At 44.4% G+C, this 20,542-nt stretch overlaps 2 protein-coding genes across 3 annotated transcripts in view; both read left to right on the top strand.

Moving 5' to 3' along the window:
• Positions 1 to 20,542, top strand: part of HTR4 (5-hydroxytryptamine receptor 4) — a 210,323-nt gene that overhangs the window by 173,463 nt on the left and 16,318 nt on the right. The window contains exon 7 of one of the 2 annotated variants that reach the window (XM_055142395.1): positions 12,797 to 12,872. The exons of the other annotated variant lie outside the window; for it this stretch is intronic. Coding sequence (XP_054998370.1) covers positions 12,797 to 12,857 — 61 coding nt within the window. The 3' untranslated portion in view covers positions 12,858 to 12,872. The remainder of the gene's footprint in view (positions 1 to 12,796; positions 12,873 to 20,542) is intronic. 2 annotated transcript variants of the gene reach the window in all.
• Positions 14,645 to 18,751, top strand: LOC101537077 (host cell factor 1-like). Its single transcript, XM_055141819.1, has one exon. It carries the CDS (start codon positions 14,645 to 14,647, stop codon positions 18,749 to 18,751), a length of 4,107 nt encoding a protein of 1,368 aa, XP_054997794.1.

Raw genomic sequence — 20,542 nt, 5'->3', positions numbered from 1 at the left:
CCTTTTGGAGTTTTGCTACCAGATTATGAATAAAATCCCTGAAAAAAATAACTAATTCTTATTGACCCTTTTATCCCAGAATAGGTCCAACAAAATGGTTCGTGCCCTGGAGCTGTCCAGGGCATACTGGACATTAATACTGCTGTTTGCAAGAATCTGGAGCTATGCATGGTTTACAGGATCTGTGCTGCACTGGCTCAGTGCTCTCAGAATTCATGGTTGCTTTATCCACAGCCACAGCAAATGTAGCCTGCAGTAAGAGGCAGATTTTTTGGTGGAAGTTTAGAATAAAACAAATGTTTTTAATATTTCTTTCAAGTGAAAAAATAGGTATAACCTTTAAATATCATCATTTATCTGATTTATGGAAAGACTTCTTGGTGTATGTCTATATGTTTCAAAAGGACTTAAACTTAAAGTTTGTGTTTACAGGATGCAGATGTGAATCAGACTGAAGTAGTTTGAGTTAGTTAAATTTGTATAAGCGTCAAAAATGTTGCCATCATTTCACCATTAATGATATTTATTGAGACCACAGACCAAAACATGAATAAACAGGCTAGATTATGTATGTATCACAGATGGAGACGTGACAACAGAGCATGTTAAAAAGATGTTAGAAAGACATGTTCTTCCCCCAATATTCTCACTGGTATGTGATTCTGCACAGGTATGAGACCCTTTATGAATTAAGTTTGCCACCCATAAATTGAGAAGCTTTTAGTGGTTGAGAGCTTGGGTTTTTCCATAACAGAGACATTATGATAGATGTAGTTTCTACCAATAACTGATGATGTATAACTTTGAATGAAATCTTATTCATGTGAGCCTCATTTTATTCTTTGTTTAGAGACAAAGACATCCCAGAGTGCTGTTTGTAGACTTCTTTGAGCAAAAGATCATGAATATTAGAGAGTAGTCCTTGAAAAGCACTCATTAAAAATGTAGCTGTCACTATGGCTACATTTTAAGGATTTGAATTCCAGAAGCTGCAGGTGTAATGGTAGGGAAATGTATTGGGAAACCAGGGGTGGAAAATGGTAAAAGTATATAGCAGTGGTCAGTTGTATCAGACAACAGTGTGTCAGTTGTCTGATTCAGAAAGGGGATAAAAGACTATTTGGGAGAAGACCAAGATAACTGGGATTTTTTTTTCAGAAAAATCACAGATGATGAATATGGAAAAGAAATAGAGTGTGTCTATCATTTAGTGTAACTATGGAAAAACTTAAAACATCTCTTGGTCTATGAGTTTCTGGAGCAAATACCAGATTTTACCTTCTGAGATGAAAAAGGAATTTCAATCTACTGAGAACTTAAGCTTGACACTTCATGAATTTTATAGCATTTAATCCTCAAACAATACTGACTTGATTGAATCCCAGCCTCTAGTCTTGTCTGTTGTGTTTCTTTGGATAAATCAAATATACTTCTCTGAGCTTCAGTTTATCAGTCAAACAGAGTTTCATGCCACTTCATCTATAAGGACATATAATTTAAGTAAAATTGTGTCCAGGATATCAATTAGAATACTTCTGGAAAGATCATTGATCATTTTTATCATCATCATCATCATCAATTATTTTATGTAGACATTCCCATGTTTTGGGTAAGTAAAATGAGATTTAAAGGATAAAATTTTTGAACCAAAGTCATACAGCAATAATGATCTATGTCAAGAATTAAACCAAGACTTGCCTGTCTTAAGATTTTATTTTCTTCTGTCTTTTAACTCTTGTTGAAGGTAAGGTACCTAAGCAATATCATAAAATTTTGAAGGTACCTTCCCTCTAAAATGAGAAGACATTGAATAATATGTGTGGGTGTCCTGGTAGCTTGGATGAAGTCATTTAAATAGGCATAGAGCCCTGAAGAAAAGGTCAGACATTGTATGTGCTTTAACAAACTTGGTTGAGATCAGATAATTGAGTTTCAATTGAGCCTTCCTCAATATTGAATGCTATCAAAGGGTTTCGCCATTTCATTCCACCTTTTGGCACCAAAATTAAAATGATAATCTTTACAGTGTGGTCTTATCAGCAGAGATCACACAGGAGCAGATATGCTACAGCTTAATGATGAAATTCTTGACCAGAACATTCTGCCTCAAATTTTCCCCCAAACTTTAGAGCAACTTCTCTTTATCATCCTTGGGAATTTGTTACCATATGAGTTATCCGTTACTATGGTTTTAGGTTAAGGAAGTCAAGCCAAGGTTTCATAATTTCAAGTAAAGAAGCTCCAAGCTGTTAAGCCACAGCACTATTTCTGGTAGGACCTCTTATAACAGCTGTCCAAAATGGACAGTTTTTCTAGGGAATGTGAGTCAATGGAAGAAACTAGGAAAGAATAGACTTATCAAGGTCATCCTTATTGGTCCATCTGTCTCCTCAACACAATTCTCTGGAAACACTGAGCTTACAAAAGTAAAAGGCCAAAGTCATTCCTGAATTCTGTCTCATCTAATAGTAGCCCTCTCAGTGGAGGCTATTTATTTTCTAATTTCCTGGCATGACTTTGCTGTTCAGAACTTCCTACTGCAGCTGATCACTTCTTGTGATGACTTGTCTCTTTGCTTGCCTTTTCCGTGGTTCAATCCTTGGCAATTCATAGAGTGCCCTGAGCACCACCAAGAGTAATCCCCGAGCACAGAGCCAGAAGCCAGCCCTGAGCATTGCCAGGTTGTTGCTCAACCTTCCACCTCACAAAAAATAAGTAGCTGAGAAAAAAATATCTAGTCAATTAGGGCATTTGTTTTGCACGTGGCCGACCGGGTTCGATTCCCAGCAACCCATATTGTCCCCTGAGCACTGCCAAGGGTAATTCCTGAGTGCAGAGCCAGGAATGATGCTTGTGTATGGCCAGGTGTGACTCAAAAAGCAAAATATATATGTATATATATACATACACATATATATACACATACATACATATATAATCACTGTCACTGTCACTGTCATCCTGTTGCTCAGCGATTTGTTTGAGGTGGCACCAGTAACTTCTCTCATTGTGAGACTTATTGTTACTGTTTTTGGCATATCCAATATGCCACGGGTAAATTGCCAGGCTCTGCCGTGCGGGTGCGATACTCTAAGTAACTTGCCGGGCTCTCCGAGAGGGATGATGGAATCGGACATGGGTTGGCTGCATGAAAGGCGAATGCCCAACCTCTGTGCTATCGCTCCAGCCCACATATATAATCAAACTAGTTAAAAGTTACAATTTTAAAGAAAACAGTATTCAAAATGTATAGGCCTGGGCAATAAAGGCAGATTTGATTATTAATAATAATAGTATTATTTATCAATACATCAGATAGAAAACAACCTCCAATTTCTTTAACCTTCTATACCTTTTACTTTCTGTATCCAAATTCTCTCTCAGAAAAAAAGTTTTGTCTCCAGTTTCACTGCCACCTCTTAGGCCTATTATCTCATACCATATTACTGCCATCTTCTAACTCTTTTCCCCTTACCTCTTTCTGAGTTAATCTGTCTTCTTAAATTCACATACATCTCACCTAACAAAAATAAAATAGCACCTTCCTAAAATTTTCCATAGGCTGAAAATTTTCCATATTCATCTCTCCCCAACTCTCCTCTGCATTGCTTATCAATATGTATTCCACCCCCACAACACAATGCCAGCCCAGAGTAAAAAAGGAAAAAAGAAAAGAGTCTCCCTCCTTTCGTAGCTCTCATGTGACTTTTTCTTGCTCAATCCCAGCCAACCAACCATGCTTTACTCCATATCTTGCCAAATGAGCCAAGGCCTTGTCTGGGGAAGCTACTGCAGCCAAACCTATTCTAGGCCCACAGGAAGAGTAGCTACATTATCTAAGGAAAGATATTCTAAAGCCCTGCAAATGAATGCATCCAAATTAGTGAATTCAGTATAAAAACACCACTTACAACAAACAGTACAAAGTAGAAATACCTCTAATTGACAAAAGTGTCTGAATCCATGTAATTTACCCATTATATAATAAGATAAAACAGCAGTATTATTATTATTATCTCAGGAATATGGGAAAATTGTTATAAATTTTGTTCTTAATCTTCACTCAGATAAACAAACTTTTATTAAGCATCCTCCGGTATTTGGATAAGAGAGAAAAAAGGAAGAAGGAGGGAAGGAAGGAAGAAAGGAAGGAAGGAAGGAAGGAAGGAAGGAAGGAAGGAAGGAAGGAAGGAAGGAAGGAAGGAAGGAAGGAAAGAAGGAAGGAAGGGAGGGAGGGAGGGAGGGAGGGAGGGAGGGAGGGAGGGAGGGAGGAAACAATCAAGGGAAAAAAAGAAGGAAGGAAAGAAGGAGAGAGTGGGAGGGGAGGGTGGGAGGAGAGGGTGGGAGGAGAGGGTGGAGAGGAAGGGAGACAAGGAGAGGAGAGGAAATAGAAGGAAAAGGGAAAGCAGGGGAAGGAGGAGAGGAGGGGGAAGAAAGGAGAAAAAGCTTCCAGACTTCCTCTGGTACTTCTATGGGCTTGATCTTACTTCTCAAAACAGAATAAAGACACTCTGGGGCTTATGCTCAGGAGGCTTCCTAAGTACTGGTCGCTGCAGTTAGGTTAGATTAGCAATTGCTCTTCAGTTAGATGTACAAACCCGAATCCCTGAGCTCTGGAGACTCGCATGTGTTGTTACTTGATTTCATGTGACAATCTTGAAAGCATTGCAACAATCATGCTGACATGATATTGATCACTGAACACAAGTAAATGTCATCTTTCTTTTCTTTTTCTTCATCAGGTATAACCTAGGAGGGAAAAAGTGGTAGAACTTTTTAATCCTAGCATTAGAACATTTACAAAATTTTTAATACATTTATAAAAGTTTATTTATTCCCTTAAGAGAAAAGCCAAGGTCACATAAAAGTTCCTGTTTTAGTGGAAAGTGTGTTGGTGAATATGACATCTTTGAATTTGAGAGGTCACAGTGGTATCCTATGATTCTACTTTTGGTTAGCAATATATTTATTTAGAAATTTTAAGTATAGGCTTTGAAAGCTATGTTGTCAGCCGAATGTTTTGTTTTGTTGCTTAAGGAAGGTAGATTTATAGGAAGATGCTAAATGATTTTTTTCTGAATATGTAAATCATAGGCCAAGTTGGGAACTTCTGAGATGAATGGTACTTTCTTCATCATATACTCAAGTGCATTGTCCAGGAGAATTTGAGCAAATGTCTGAAATCTTGGTTGATTGAAATTCAATGATAAGTAGGAATTATTACTTTCAGTAGGACTGTATTCTATGGCCAGTGGGACTAGGCTCTGTGCTACTCATTGCATGTGCTCTTGGTCTTCTCTTGTCCTTCAGTCTGTTCCAAGAAGAAAAATGTCATTCTCTTGGAATTGACTTGGATGGAATAACACCCCTAAAAGCTAATTTATTTCATTTTCACAGCACACTTGAAAACACACATGTAAATTTTGGAAACAGATAAAACTGCCATTAGTTGAGACCAAAGAGATGGTATAGCAAGTATGGTGTTTGTCTTATCTACTGCTGGGATCTCCAATGCCATATATGTCCCCCAAGCACTGCCAGAAGTTGTCCCTGAGCACAGAGCTAGAAGGAAGTCCTGAGGACTTGTTCATGCATATGCATGCATGCATGCATGTGCTCACACACACATTCACATACACACACCCCTGAGTTAGTGTCTTGATTGTACCTACTTAAGTGTACAAGGAGAAGTTTTAGTCTCCTTCACTGTTAAAACAAATTACTTCTAAATCAGAGACCAGCCGACTCCTTAGAGGGGTGAGCAGAGTCCAAGTGTCAGTCTATTTCTTTATGATCCTTGAACTAAGAATGGGTTTTACATTTGCTAAAGGGTGTAAAGTAGTATGTCAGCAGCAACTTAGAAACTAAATAGAAAAAAATATCAGAGAAGACTCTGAAACATGGATGACTGGAAATACTCCCATTTAATATTTTATAGGAAAAATTGTTAGCAACTTCCTTTTTCTAGACTCAGATCACCTATGTTTAGATCTTTGTGGTTTCTTACAAGCTGCATGATTATAAACAAATCACCCAATTTAGGTATTTAATTTTTCTCATATGCCAAGTAGAGATGATATTAATGCACATCTCCAACCATTTAAGGATTATGTATATTGCCAAGTATAAAATACTAAAGACAACTGGTGTCTGGTTAAAAATGAAGGAATGTTAGCTGTTATTATCATTACCGCCACCAGCAATCCTTCTGAAGTTAGTTGTGCTAAGTGAGACAGCATCGTAGTACACAGGGGAGCTCAGAAAGTGTCAGCTCTCCTTGCTAAGGCATCTCCACAGCATAATCTGATTCACTGTATCACTGTATCACTGTCATCCTGTTGCTCATCGATTTGCTCCAGCAGGCACCAGTTATGCCTCCATTGCAAGACTTGTTGTTACTGTTTTTGGCATATCGAATACTCCACGGGTAGCTTGCCAGGCTCTGCTGTTTGGGTGAGACACTCTCGATAGCTTGCCGGGCTCTCCAAGAGGGTTTGAAGAATCGACCCCCGGGTCATATGCATGCAAGACAAAAGTCCTACCTGCTGTGCTATCGAGCAGCTCCCAATGATCCACTGGCAGATGCTATTATCTCTCTCCAATAAATGAAAACTGAAGCTTGAGAAGGAAAATGATACTGATACAAAAAAATAAAGGATATGGACCAGTACCAGATTTTGCATTCTGAAGCATGCATCTTCTTTCCACACCACGTTGCCTCTCTGTCAAAAACATCTGAGGGGCTGTTATTTTCTTCATATATTCATGTATTTGGAGTCCTGAGAATCTGAGAAGGCAGGCAAACATGGCTGTATTCTTGCTTGACAGGGCTCTGCAGACAGGAGACTGGGATAATTGGATTCCAGCTATTCAATCTTAGCACTAGATTTGTGACCAGCCAACTGCTGATGACCAAGCCTAATGGAAAAATCCTTGACCAAACAAACACAAGCCCCCTCTAGGATCTAGTTATGTAGTTGCAGAGTGAGATTTATCAACAGCAATCAACACCCTCCTAATAGTTTCTCTCCAGAGCAGAGATGGCATCCGAATGCGCCAGAGCTTAGCCTGACACTAGTGACAAGCAGCAGTATGTGGTACAGGAGAGTGTGAGCTGAGGAACGAGGACATTTTTGACAACTGCAATGGTGTGGTCAAATCAAAACTTTTAATTTGAGGTTCACAAAAAAGGCCATGGCATGACTCATTTGAGCAGTGCACCCTCAGAGGGATGTTGAAAGTGAGACATTGAGATCACAGTGGTGCATCATTAGAGTTGGTGAGTATAAAAATAGGTAACATTTCAAAGTTAGCCCATCAAAGGAGTCCCTATAATTGCCCATCAATTTTAGTGTTAACAAACTTTAGCTAGGATGTTTCTGTACATGTTCTTTTTGTTTGTTTGTTTTAGGCAATGGATCCAAATAAATTACTGCTATGCAATGTCTAAAGCTGTGTTTACTGATATTATTGCTGCAAAAATAATGAAAATTGCCCACAAGAAATGTCACTATTGTTGCTGTTGTGTAGTGCAGGGTAAACAGAAGTGCACTTCACAGATAGAAATCTGCCATTCTACGTAAGTCTGCCTCTTATTCTGGCAGAGAGCTTTGTTTATAACCGTCTGGGACTTGTACCCAGTCCTTTCCTGGAAGTACGAGGAGTTCTCATCTGAGGAAGACAGCATGGCCTCCCTGTCCAGGAAAGTCGCCCCTTTGGTGGCCCCAGTGGGCCAAATGTAGTTTTCTCTTTTTATCCCGTACCTAGCAATTCACAGAGCTAACTCAGTGTTTGTGCTTAAGACCCTTTGAAGTAGCAAATATTTCCTCTAAGGGCAATGAGAACGGAGCTAATTAGGAAGGGCTCAGAATGAGGTTATTAGGAAGTTCTCGGAATGTTATAGAACATTTCAGGATCTATCCCAATGTATGGAGCACTCTGAACTATTATTCTCTGATTCTGCGTTCTGCCTGGTCCTTCTTTATGTTTGCTTATGTATTATGTATTATTATATGTATTATGTATTATTATATGTATTATTATATGTATTATGTATTATGTATTTCTTTTTACTTAAGAAAATTAGGCTTATACATAAGCCATATGTATTATGGCTTATGTATAAGCCTAATTTTCTTAAGTAAAAAGAAAGTTTATCGAGATACCAGAATTTAAAATTTAATAGTATTATACTTTTCATTTAACTCGCTTCCCATCAGCAATGTCCCAAGGATCCCTCCTCTATCCCCCTTCTCATTTATATGGAGATTCAGTTCTAGAAACAAAATTTTCAGTTGTGATGACATGGATCACTTATTGTCCCCTTCCTATGTTTATCTGTATCCCATATATGGGAGAGGTTTTGTTTTTCATTGTGGAAATGAGTTAAATGAAAATGAGATGCTTCCTTAGGCTGACCTAGCTCAGTTATGTTCTAAAATGCTGCCTAACTCTCTACAAGTCAAGCGTGTTTTAAGTTAATACTAACTTTTCAGTCTTTAATTCAAATATACTTGCTTATAGAGCCTTAGACCACAGCTTGAACTGACCAATTAGTAAGGCAGGAGAGAGAGTTCAGAGTTTAAGGCACTTGCTTCACATTCAGCTGATCCCATTTCCATCCCTGCTACCACATATGGTCCCTGACCACTACCAGGAGTGATCTCTGAGCACCAAGTCATGAGTAAGCCCTGAAAACCTTTGAGTGTGTCCACAAAAACAAAGAGACTGACAGTTAGTGTGGTCTCGTAGTGTTTTCCACTAAGGTAGGGGTGGGATGTTCTGGAAAGGGGGTGTTTTCTCAGGGGAGAGGTGGATAGTAACTTCTAGCATAATTAGGAGGTACTGTATGTTATTTTAAAAATAGAGGTTTTTAAGGGAATTCTGAGTGATTTTTTCCCCTAGGGAGGGGGTAGTAGACCAAATAAATTTGGTAACCTCTGGTCCTGTGTGATCATTTAAAGTTCTCTGCGAGATCTTTTTGTGACAAGTCTTTACAACATCAACCTCATGTGTTGATGGTGAATAAAAAATAAAGTAAGAGATACCAGATCATGTAAGGTCATGATGTGCCGTATAAGTAAGACACGATCTTTGCATGGTTTTATAGGATCACTCCAGCCAGTGAAACTAAGGTCTAAATTCATTAATATACATATATATATATATATATATATATATAAATTCAGCAAAGTGGAAAAAGACAGGGATAGTAAAAACTAACTTTTTTTTGGCTTTTTGGATCACACCTGGCGATGCACAGGGGTTACTCCTGGCTCTGCACTCAGGAATTACTCCTGGCGGTGCTCAGGGGACCATATGGGATGCTGGGAATCGAACCCGGGTCGGCCAGGTGCAAGGCAAACGCCCTACCCGCTGTGCCATTGCTCCAGCCCCTAAAAACTAACTTTAGCACAAAAAAATTTAATTACCTAAAGTCTAGATTTTCTAATTTTATCTTAACATTTCATTGTGCAACATTGATCACATTTTTCATTTTGAAGTATGTGTCAAATGTATTTATAAGAATTCTTATTTTGGGGGCTGCATATACAGAAGGTAAGGCCTTGCATGTGGCCTATCCTAGTTAGATCCCTGGCATCACTTGGGGTGATCCATGAGCACAGAACCAGGAGTAACCCCTGAGTGTCACTGGTTGTGATCCCCCCCAAAAAAAAAAAAGAAAAACAAAACTAAAAGAATGAATTATATTGTGGAGACCTGGTGCTATGCTGGGGGGTTGGTAATGGGGTGTTCCCTTCCCATTATGGCACTGCGGATCAAACTCAAGGCCTGATGCATGGGAGACATGTACCTCCAGCACTTGAACTATTGCTTGAACACATTCTGAGATTTTCTCAGGAAAGATTTTTTTTTTGCCAAAATTTTCTATTTTCTGGCATGCCTATAATTTACCTACATTCTGCCAGTTCCAAAAATACATTCATTAGGTTCATTAAAGATTATATCCAAGAAAATAATTGTTTACACTTAAAATGAAATATATAAATAAAACACCTAAAATTAAGAGTTGTTAAAATTTTAATTATCAAGGTTTAATAAGGGCTGGAGCAATAGCACAGTGGTAGGGCATTTGCCTTGCATGTGGCCAACCCAAGTTCAATTCCTCCGCCCCTCTTGCTACCGGCAAGCTACCGAGAATATCTCGCCTGCATGGTAGAGCCTGGAAAGCTACCCGTGGCGTATTCTATAAGCCAAAAACAGTAACAACAAGTCTCCAAGTGGAGACGTTACAGGTGCTCACTTGAGCAAATCGATGAGCAATAGGATGACAGTGACAATGACAGTAAAGGTTTAAAAAAACAACATTTGAGCATATTAAGTGTAGATGTATAGCATAGGTGTATAAACCAAGCATTAACTACTTATAATCATTGAAATTACATTAGCCCATGTAAAATCCCAGCTCCATTCGAATAGTTCCATGGCACGTTTCACATTTGAAAGTGCCAGACTGCAAGATTGGTTTATGCCCTTCCCTAACTGCTAACTTGGGATCCTGGTACTGATTCTGCTGGATCCGGACTGCCTGGTTTTCAGGAAAACGTGCCATGAAACACCTGCCCAGATATTACAGTCCATAGCTGCAGTACACCACTGAAAGATTATGAGCTTCTTTATTTGTCGTTGCTTTATTGTTTTGTTTGGGACTATATTAGGTAGTGTTCAGGGCTTACGCCTGCATTCAGGAATCACTCCTAGTGAGTCTCAGAGGACCATATGAGTACCAGGGACCAAATTCAGATTGACCTGATGCAAGAGAAGTTATTCACTGCACCATCTCCCCGGCCACCCTTGAGATTCTTCTTTTAAAAATTATCATGTGAATTATCAAAATTGTAAATTTTTACAGAATTAAAAACTGCCTTTTGATGGTAACTACAAAAAAGTTTTGTTAGTAAAGAAATATCAACAGACTAATGACAGTCTACAGAGGATTAGTCAAAGGAAGAGGAAAATGGAGTTTGAGACCACAATTATAACATAAATTAAAGTTTGACTAGAATAGGTTCAGATAATATTAATAAAAACCATGCCAGGGACACATTGAGAGCATATATTGTTCATTTAACAGCCACCATAGCTTGTTGATAGAGGTTCTTTTGCCATCTTTAAGTCACAGGTGTGGTTACTCATTTGCCTTGTTAAAGGGGAATTACTTTATGAGTCCTGACCCAAGTTGGAGACTGGATCAGCCTCAACCAACATTGTTTAGCAAATGGTCAATAAAATACCTAATTATACTATACGAATACATAGGGTCCCTTCCCTCTCCCCTAGGTTACTTAAATGCACTCAGTTTAAGCACACCACACAGAAAGGGCTATCACAGGCTGGCTTGTTTTGTCAAATGAATTACAAAAGACAAAAGTGCTATGTTGCTTAAAAGAGATGTCATCTTAAGGTGGTAGGAGATATCTGTATGAAGGAAGAAGTTTACGATACAATTATTTTCTAGTATTCTTCACCATAGACTTATAGGAGATTGGATATAGAAGGGGGGAAGAAGGGAACATTAGTTAGTGTGGTATCTTGCCTGTTTGTTTCCTCAAATACCCAAGACCTTTTCTTGTACCTCCTCACCATTTCTTCTCTCTGCCCTCTTTGCCTCAAGGGACTTTAGTTATCAATATTCACTGGCTTATTCCAGGGCTTTTTTTCTACTCAGCCTTTTTTTAAGCCTTGTACTATACAGGTAGCTTAAATTATCCAATAAAAACATCCTATTTCTTTTTTACTAACTCATTTTACTTATTTTCACTTTATTTTGAATTATTCTAATTAATTGCCCTTAAAAACCCTAAATCCAGGATAGTTTTTTTTTTAACTTCATTTCATCAGAAGTAGGACTTGATGTTTTAAATAGGGAAATTGGCAGTTAAAAGAGTTTTTTAGAAACTGGGACCCAGAAGATATGAAACTTATCATGGGGTTAGGTAACCACAGAATGCCCAGATTGCTTGAAATGAAGCCTAATCTCAAGGGAAAAAAGAAAGAAAATCCCATGCTTTTATACTTTACTTGGCTCATAATCTGATCCAGGAATGGGGCACTGGAAGTTACAAATCTTAGAACCATGCCTCTAAGAATTGTGCTTAAAATGTGTTTCTGAATCACATGGTCTTGGGTGGAGTATCATATTTCCTTCCATCTTAGCTATATTATTTTGGACACTATTTATTTAACCCTCAGTTTTCTCACTAGAAAAATTGGGGTGTGTAGAAATATAATACTACTTGCCAAGGTTGCTATACTATTATATGGGATAACTCATGTAACATAGGAATGCACTATGTGATCTGCCAGGCACTGAGTACTCAAATACCAGGTAACTATGAGGAGGAGCAAGGGAGGAAAGCTTGCCACGTGTGGATGGTAACTGGGAACATTTGACTTTCATTCAACCGTGGCTACTAACATGAAGAGCTAGGTGTCAGTGAGTAGGCAATTTTATCTTTCATGCCGATTTTCTTACTTGGTAAAAATAATCGTCTCTGTGAATCTACTAGATTGTTGTGATAATCTAAATCTAAATAGCATTATAAATAATACTACCTGTAAACATGTTTTTTTAAAGTGTATAATATGCCAGAATGAGGGTGTATAATAATTATGCTCCCATTCTTAATCTCCATTGAAGACACTAAGAAACTATTAGATTGCTCAATTAGGCTAAGGTCACTTATCTACTAACCCCTCTATTTCCTTTCTTTTTCCTTCCAAACTCCTGCTTGGCTCTCCCTCACCTGTGACTGTTTTCTGTTTCAACCAAAAGTGGCTGTTCCTCTGTCTCCAGCTTCCTCCTACTGTTCTGCAATAGACCAGTTCCTGTCTAACTCTGAACGTGCTCTGTAAGTCTCTCACAATCTGTACCTTGAGTCTGTCTGTCTGTCCATTTATTTTCTCCCATAAAATGTCTCAAGTTTCTGTTTTCTGTTCTCTTCTCCTCGTTGCACCCAGTAGGAAAGGATGAAACCATCACAGTTGGGATAGAAACCCACGAGGCTGAGTTCTTTTTGGGCATTGGTTGCTACTCATCTGAGGACAAAAAATCCTTGAAGCATTTTTCTGCCCCTCAATGTTAAAAATGTTAGGCATCTTCCATGTTTAGGAAGGACAGCTTTCCTAGTTATGAGTAAGGTGAGCCCTTGATGGAGCAGATCAGCAAATCAGTTATCTGTTCAGAAAAGTAAAGTAATTGTGGTCCTCAGAGAGTCTCCACTTGGTTAGTCCCATTGCCCTAATGTGTCCTGTGTCTCCTTATCTCTCTTCTATTTTTTTTTGCTTTTTTGGGTCACACCTGGCGATTCTCAGGTGTTACTCCTGGCTCTGCACTCAGGAATTACTCCTGGTGGTGCTCGGGGGACCATATGGGATGCTTGGAATCGAACCTGCGTTGGCCTAGTGCAAGGCAAACGCCCTACCAGCTGCACTATTGCTCCAACCCCCCTTATCTCTCTCTTCTTAAATTAAATTAGGTTTTTCTTATATCCGCTTATGTTTATACTGGTTTTATATCTATAGGTTAATATAGAGCTAGTACTGCATTCCTATATAATTTTAACCCAGCTTCTCCTAATACTAGTATTTTTTGCCTAGGAATACTGATCGAAGCTGGAGACTGAGTAGTTATCTAATGCTGTTATCTGAACTACAGGCTTCATCTGGATTTGATAGCCAGATTTTGAGTAAATTGGTCAAGAATTATTCTTTTGAACTTCCTTTACGTTAGCCTACACCTTAGTAAAAGCCTTGAGAAATGTTTGATGCATTTTCTTCTGTATTTTGAAAAAAAAAATGCCCCCTGGTGTGGGTGGTTGATTTTAGTTGACTTTTCTCATTTCTTTTTTTTTTCCCCGTGCACCAAGTTGGTCCTCACCACTGGTAATGTAGGGCTTCCCCTTCCATGCCATCCCACGAAGAGACGGAGAACCAGCAATACCCACGGTAACTTCCAAAGGCAAAAGCCCAAGGGCGCAGGACATCGCAGCCCCTCCTTCTCTCTGACCTCCTTCCCCTTTATTCTCCCCTCCCACTCCTTCCCCTTTATTCTCCCCTCCCACCCCGAGATAAGGAGTTGACCTTAGAAGAGTAAAATCAGTGCAGAAGTACGCTAAACTGGGTGATAGAGGGTCCCTGCGAGGACCAACGGGAGAGGAACTGCCAAGACCCTCTGCACGCAGTTCCCGTGGCCGGAAATGAAGGGGCGGGTTCTTGCGCTCGGCCCAGTAATCGGCCGCGCAGACACGCTGCGCATCTGCCCGGTGAACCCCGTAGCCCAGGATTCGGCACAAGATGGCGGCCCCCAGGGCCTCGCTGCCGAGTCCGTAAACGAAGTACCTTGACGAGTCAGCCCGGAGGCAGGCTTCGGCAGCCTCCAGCTTTGGGGGGTTTCGAAGTGTGACAGTTCCAGGGGGCTCTTGAGCAGACCCTTTTTTTGAGGGGCTCGTTTGGGGAGACTGTGGAGGGTGAGCGGGAAGGGGCAGCACGGGAACGAGTTAAGATGGCGGCCTCCATGGAGCCGGCAGCCGCCATGGAAGGAGCCGCAGCCGCGTGAGGCGCTGCGGGCTGGCCGTGATCCTGTCCCCGGTGCTGCCCTTCTCCCGAACCCTGCCTGCAAGCCATGGCCACCTCCACGCACACCACCGAGGTACTTCTGCAGCCCCGCTGGAAGCGGGTGGTGGGCTGGTCAGGGCCCGGCCCCCGGCCCCGCCATGGCCACCGGGCAGCGGCCATTAAGGAGCTGATCATAGTGTTCGGTGGAGGAAACGAGGGCATCGTGGACGAGCTGCACGTGTACAACACGGCCACCAACCAGTGGTTTAGCCCCACCGTGCGGGGCGACGTCCCCCCGGGGTGCGCAGCTTATGGCTTCGTGTGCGACGGGAGTCGCCTGCTGGTGTTCGGCGGCATGGTGGAGTACGGCAAGTACAGCAACGACCTCTACGAGCTGCAGGCCAGCCGCTGGGAGTGGAAGAAACTCAAAGCAAAAACGCCCCTAACCGGGCCCCCTCCGTGCCCTCGACTGGGCCACAGCTTCTCCCTGGTGGACAACAAATGCTACCTCTTCGGGGGTCTGGCCAACGACAGCGAGGACCCCAAGAACAACATCCCAAGGTACCTGAATGACTTGTACATCCTAGAAATGCGGCCGGGCTCAGGAGTGGTCGCCTGGGACATCCCCATCACTTATGGGGTCCTGCCCCCACCCCGGGAGTCGCATACGGCAGTAGTCTACACGGAAAAGGACAGGAAGAAGTCCAAGCTGGTGATCTATGGAGGGATGAGTGGCTGCAGGCTAGGAGATCTCTGGACCCTGGACATTGAGACTTTGACGTGGAATAAGCCCACTCTCAGTGGGCTAGCACCTTTGCCTCGGAGTCTCCATTCAGCCACCACCATAGGAAACAAAATGTACATCTTTGGTGGCTGGGTACCTCTGGTTTTAGATGATGACAAAGTGGCCACGCACGAGAAGGAATGGAAGTGTACCAATACACTGGCTTGTCTCAACCTGGATACCATGTCCTGGGAGAACATTCGGATGGATAAGGACACCCTGGAGGACAACGTCCCCCGGGCCCGGGCTGGCCACTGTGCTGTCGCGATCAATACCCGTTTGTACATTTGGAGTGGGCGTGATGGCTATCGAAAAGCCTGGAACAACCAGGTCTGTTGCAAGGACCTCTGGTACCTGGAAACAGAAAAACCGCCACCCCCAGCCCGGGTGCAGCTCGTGCGAGCCAACACCAGTTCGTTAGAGGTGAGCTGGGGGGCGGTGGCAACCGCTGACAGTTACCTTCTGCAGCTTCAGAAATACGACCTACATCCAACCACTACTCCGGACAGCAGCCCTCCATCCAACCTCGTTCCTTCTGTGCCTGCTTACCAGCCTTCCAGCCCTGCCCCAGTGTCCGTCTCACCTGCACTACAAACACTGACCCTTGCCTCCTGCCCCAGGCTCCTGCCCCAGGCTGCTCCAGCCTCCTCAACCACCAGCACCATCCAGACCTTGCCAGCTGTGCCTGACTGTTCAGTATCTGTGCCGGAACCACCCAAGGCTCAAAGTGTGTCTGCTCTTCTCCCAGTGACTGATTCGCAAGCTACAACAGGAACCCCTTTGCTTACCATGAGACCTACCAACCACGCAGGAAAAGACCCCGTTAGGGTGACCTCGCTTCTTACAGGTCTGCGAATGGTCCAGCCGGTGCAGAGTGCCCAAGGGGCAGTGATGGGCAATAGTCCCAAGATGAGTGGGATGGCTGCCCTGGCAGCTGCGGCTGCTGCCACCCAGAAGATTCCTCCTGTCTCGGCCCCCACACCCATGCTGAGCATCCCAGCTGGCACCACTACTGTCAAGACTGTGGCCAAGACACCTGGCACCACCACCCTGCCAGCCACTGTGAAGGTGGCTTCCTCACCAGGCATAGTGAGTAATCCAGCCACCCGCATGCTTAAGACTGCGGCTGCCCAGGTGGGGACGTCTGTCTCTTCTACTACCAGTTCATCCACCCGGCCCATCATCACAGTGCACAAGTCAGGGACTGTCACTGTGGCCCAGCAAGCCCAGGTGGTGACCACAGTGATAGGTGGGGTCACCAAGACCATAACCTTAGTAAAGAACCCCATCTCTGTCCCAGAAGGCAGTGCTCTGATTTCAAACCTGGGCAAAGTCATGTCAGTGGTCCAGACCAAACCAGTTCAGACCTCAGCTGTACCAGGCCAGGTGTCCGTGAGCCCTGGGACTCAGATCATCCAGACTAAAGGGCCCTGGCCGGCAGGGACCATTCTGAAGTTGGTCACCTCAGCAGATGGCAAGCCCGCCACTATCATCACAACCACCCAGGCCAGTGGAACCAGGAGTAAGTCTACTATCCTGGGCATCAGCAGCAGGTCCCCCAGTGCCCCCAAGCCTGGCACAGCCACCATCATTAAGACTATCCCCGTGTCGGCCATCATCACGCAGGCCAGCTCCACAGGTGTCAGCAGCAGCCCCGGCCTCAAGTCTCCGATCACCATTATCACCACCAAAGTTATGACTTCCAGTACTGGGGCACCTGCCAAGATCATCACTGCTGTCCCCAAAACTACCACTGGCCACGAGAAGCCAGGCGTGACCCAGGTGGTGCTAAAGGGGGCCCCTGGGCAGCCGGGTACAATCCTCTGCACCATGCCTGTGGAAGGCGTCCGCCTGGTTACTCCCATCAATGTTTCTGCCATCAAGCCTGATGTGACCACGCTGGTAATGAAGGGCACCACAGGTGTCACAACACTAGGCACAGTGACAAGCACTGTTTCAACCAGCCTTGCGGGAGCTGGGGGCAGCAGAGTCAGTGCCTCCCTCGCCACGCCTATCACCACCTTGGGCACCATTGCCACGCTCTCAAGCCAGGTGATCAAGCCTGCCACTGTCACTGTGTCATCTGCCCAGACCACAGTAACAGCAGCTGGCCGGCCCACGATTCCTGCTCTCTCCATGCATCCTGTGTCCCCCCAGCCTACCCAGGTGACTCTGATCACAGCTCCCAGCAGCGCAGAAGGACAGCGGGGGCATGATCTCCCCGTGTCCACAGTAGCCTCAACTACTGCCACGGTCACCATCACTAACTCCGCCCAGGGGGGTGTGCAACCTAGCGTGATGACGTTGATGTGCTCTAGCCTGCCCGGTGAGACCCAGGAGATGGGGACACCTCCCAGCACTGTCATGGCGAAACTCAAGGGACAGTCCCATGGCCGCCAAAAGCAGTTTGTCTATGACAGAGAAGATGCAGCCACTTCTCTGGGTGCCTCAACAGCAGAGCAGCAGAAAAGCAGTGCAGGGTGTACCTGCTCTGGCTCAGCATGTGAGACCCACGAACCAGACACCACCAACACGGTCACCTCCACTTCAGGCGTGGCCAGGCACCATGGCTGTGAGAGCCAGGAGACTAGTGCCTCCATGTCTGCCTGGTTCACTCGTGCAGCAAACACTACCCCTACTGTGATGGCGGTCAGCATGCCCCCTGGGATGCTGAAAGGAGCTCAGGGTGCTCTCAAGCCTGTGAGCCAAATGCACCAGACCAGCGGATCTGGCACCACTGTGACTGAGATGGTTTCCAGGTCCCCACAATTTGAGTCCAACCTGGCCTTGGAAGCTGGTGATCATAACCCGGCATTTATGCATTCGGCCTCTTTGCGTGACCATGTCAGATGCAGTGACCCTGGCAGCATGGACAGCCCCACAGCAGGACTGGGTCAGCAGGTGTCTCTGGGCAGCTCTGGGGAGGCTCATCCAGCCCACGTTGCATCCTGTTCCACCATGGATGCTGGGGAGCCCTACCAGGCCCAGGGGACCCCCCTACCTACATGCAAGAGCTCACCCTACAGGGGTGTGATTGGGACAGTCACTGAGACACGGTTGCATCCCTCAGCCACCATGACTCAGGTATGCTTCAAATTGCCCTGTGAGACCCACAAAAGAGGTCCTACCTGGATACCACCCGCTGCCATCTCTAACCGGGGTGAGGGTCTGTCCGAGAGCACTCGACCCTGTGAGACATGCCAGGCCATTTCCTTGGCTACCACCACGTCCATCAACGTGGATGCCCTACGCCCAGACACTGCCCCCTCTCACAGGACCCTGGAATCTAGCTTGGAGGTGGCACCACTTCCCACAGTCACCGCCCAGAGCAGTGCTTCCTTCCTGTCTCCTTTCTCGACACAGCAGGTGTTCTCCAAACCTCCACTGTGAGATGCCCTCGAAAGCATCACAAACATGACCACCACCGGCACCTCTACACGAGCTACAACCTTCCCCCACAGCCAAGGAGTGGGGAAGGCAGAGTGTCCAGGACGACAGCAAGCCCTAGTGTCAGTCATCATGACAATTGACTGTGTCCTCCATGCTGAGAAAGGAAATGCGCACCAGAACACAGTCCACTCAGTCCCCAGCCCCAGAGGAGCACCAGATACCCACAGCGCCTCACCAGCAGTTGTCACCACAGCAATGTTTTCAGTCAGCCTCCCTACCTGCCTAGCCCTAGAGGTGGAGTCAGCCAAGGTCCTGTCAGCCTTCCAGGTGCCGGTGTTCCAGCCACTAAGCCATATAGAGAGCCCTTTTCAGGCCAGAGCTTGCCAGCTCATGGTCATCCAGCCATGCCCACCTGCACCATCTGAAGTAGAGCAGTTACCACTACGCTGAGGCACAATACCCTCATCCTACCGAAGTTCATCCCTAAAGAACTGGCGGTGATGAGACTTGGCAAAGCTGCCACCAAGTTGCTGCCACCTTGTACAGCAGGACCACAGGGCCCACTGGTGACTCCATGCACAGGGCGGCTGCAACAACTGTGACACAGTGGGGACAACCAAAGGACAACCAAAGCCCTGTTCACCCCAGGCTCCTTCGTTCACAGAACTGGCTTCAAGTCTAACACTCAATCCAGCCACCCTGCCAGGCAGAGTTGTAAGGAGAGGGGTAGGTGGAAGGCAGGGGAGGGCATGAACCTGTGGCCAGTGGGTAATGCTCATGTCATACTCAGGTTAGACAGCTCCCATTATATCAGTCTTGGGGCCTTGAGGCTCTGTCTGGACCCCAAAATTAGAAAGCTTCCTGCCTCCCCCTCATGTTTCAGGCACTGAATAGGGCTTTAGGCTGGTCACCCTGAAAGACTGAAGATGAGCATCTGACTTTTGCAGCCCCTCACATCTGCTGTGGAGACTCAGCTGTGGTTGGAGATCCCCCACCTTTGCCACCCACCACCATTCATTCTCCTCCCCCCACCCCCACATCCTCGGGTTTGTTGTATTATAGATATTTTGTGGGAAAAGTCATGTTTAGTCACTTTAGAACCCACTCACCTTGTCCCATTTCTCTGCCCCTCTCCCATTCATCTGTTGTAGAGTAACCCCAGTGACTCAATATTATCATAGTGCAATGTAGTTTTGTGCTATTTTGAACAATTAAAATACATTTTTAAAAGTAATAAGATTGGGAAATACTAATCAAAAAAGTCTCTGGATTCCAGTATGCCTGGGCCCGTATCCTGGCTTTGGCAATTGTTGGGTAAGTGGCTTCTGGCAATATCTTCATCTCTCTGGGATTCAGAATCTTACCTGTGAAATAGAGATATATAAGGTACCAGTGCTATCACCACAGAGTCATTGTAGACATTGCACTGTAGCATTGTGGTCAATTTGCTCGAGCGGACACCAGTAATGTCTCCATTGTGAGACTTGTTACTGTTTTTGGCATATCGAATATTCCATGGGGAGCTTGCCAGGCTCTGCCATGAGGGCAGAATACTCTTGGTAGCTTGCCAGGCTCTCCGAGAGGGATAGAGGAATCGAACCTGGGTTGGCTGTGTGCAAGGCAAACACCCTACTCGCTGTGCTATCACTCCAGCCCATTGTAGACATTAAATATAATAACTTAAAAAGTACTCAGAAAAGTCTGGTACAAAGGGATGAGAAATCGCTGTTGTCTAGGAACTAACAAGATCTAGACTATGTCTTTCAGGATTGTCAGGATGTCAGACATCCC

This window comes from Sorex araneus, chromosome 6, assembly GCF_027595985.1.
Source record: "Sorex araneus isolate mSorAra2 chromosome 6, mSorAra2.pri, whole genome shotgun sequence".
NCBI classification, from domain to species: domain Eukaryota; kingdom Metazoa; phylum Chordata; class Mammalia; order Eulipotyphla; family Soricidae; genus Sorex; species Sorex araneus.
Note: the sequence above shows the minus strand (reverse complement) of the source record. Positions and strands in the feature narration are given on the sequence as shown.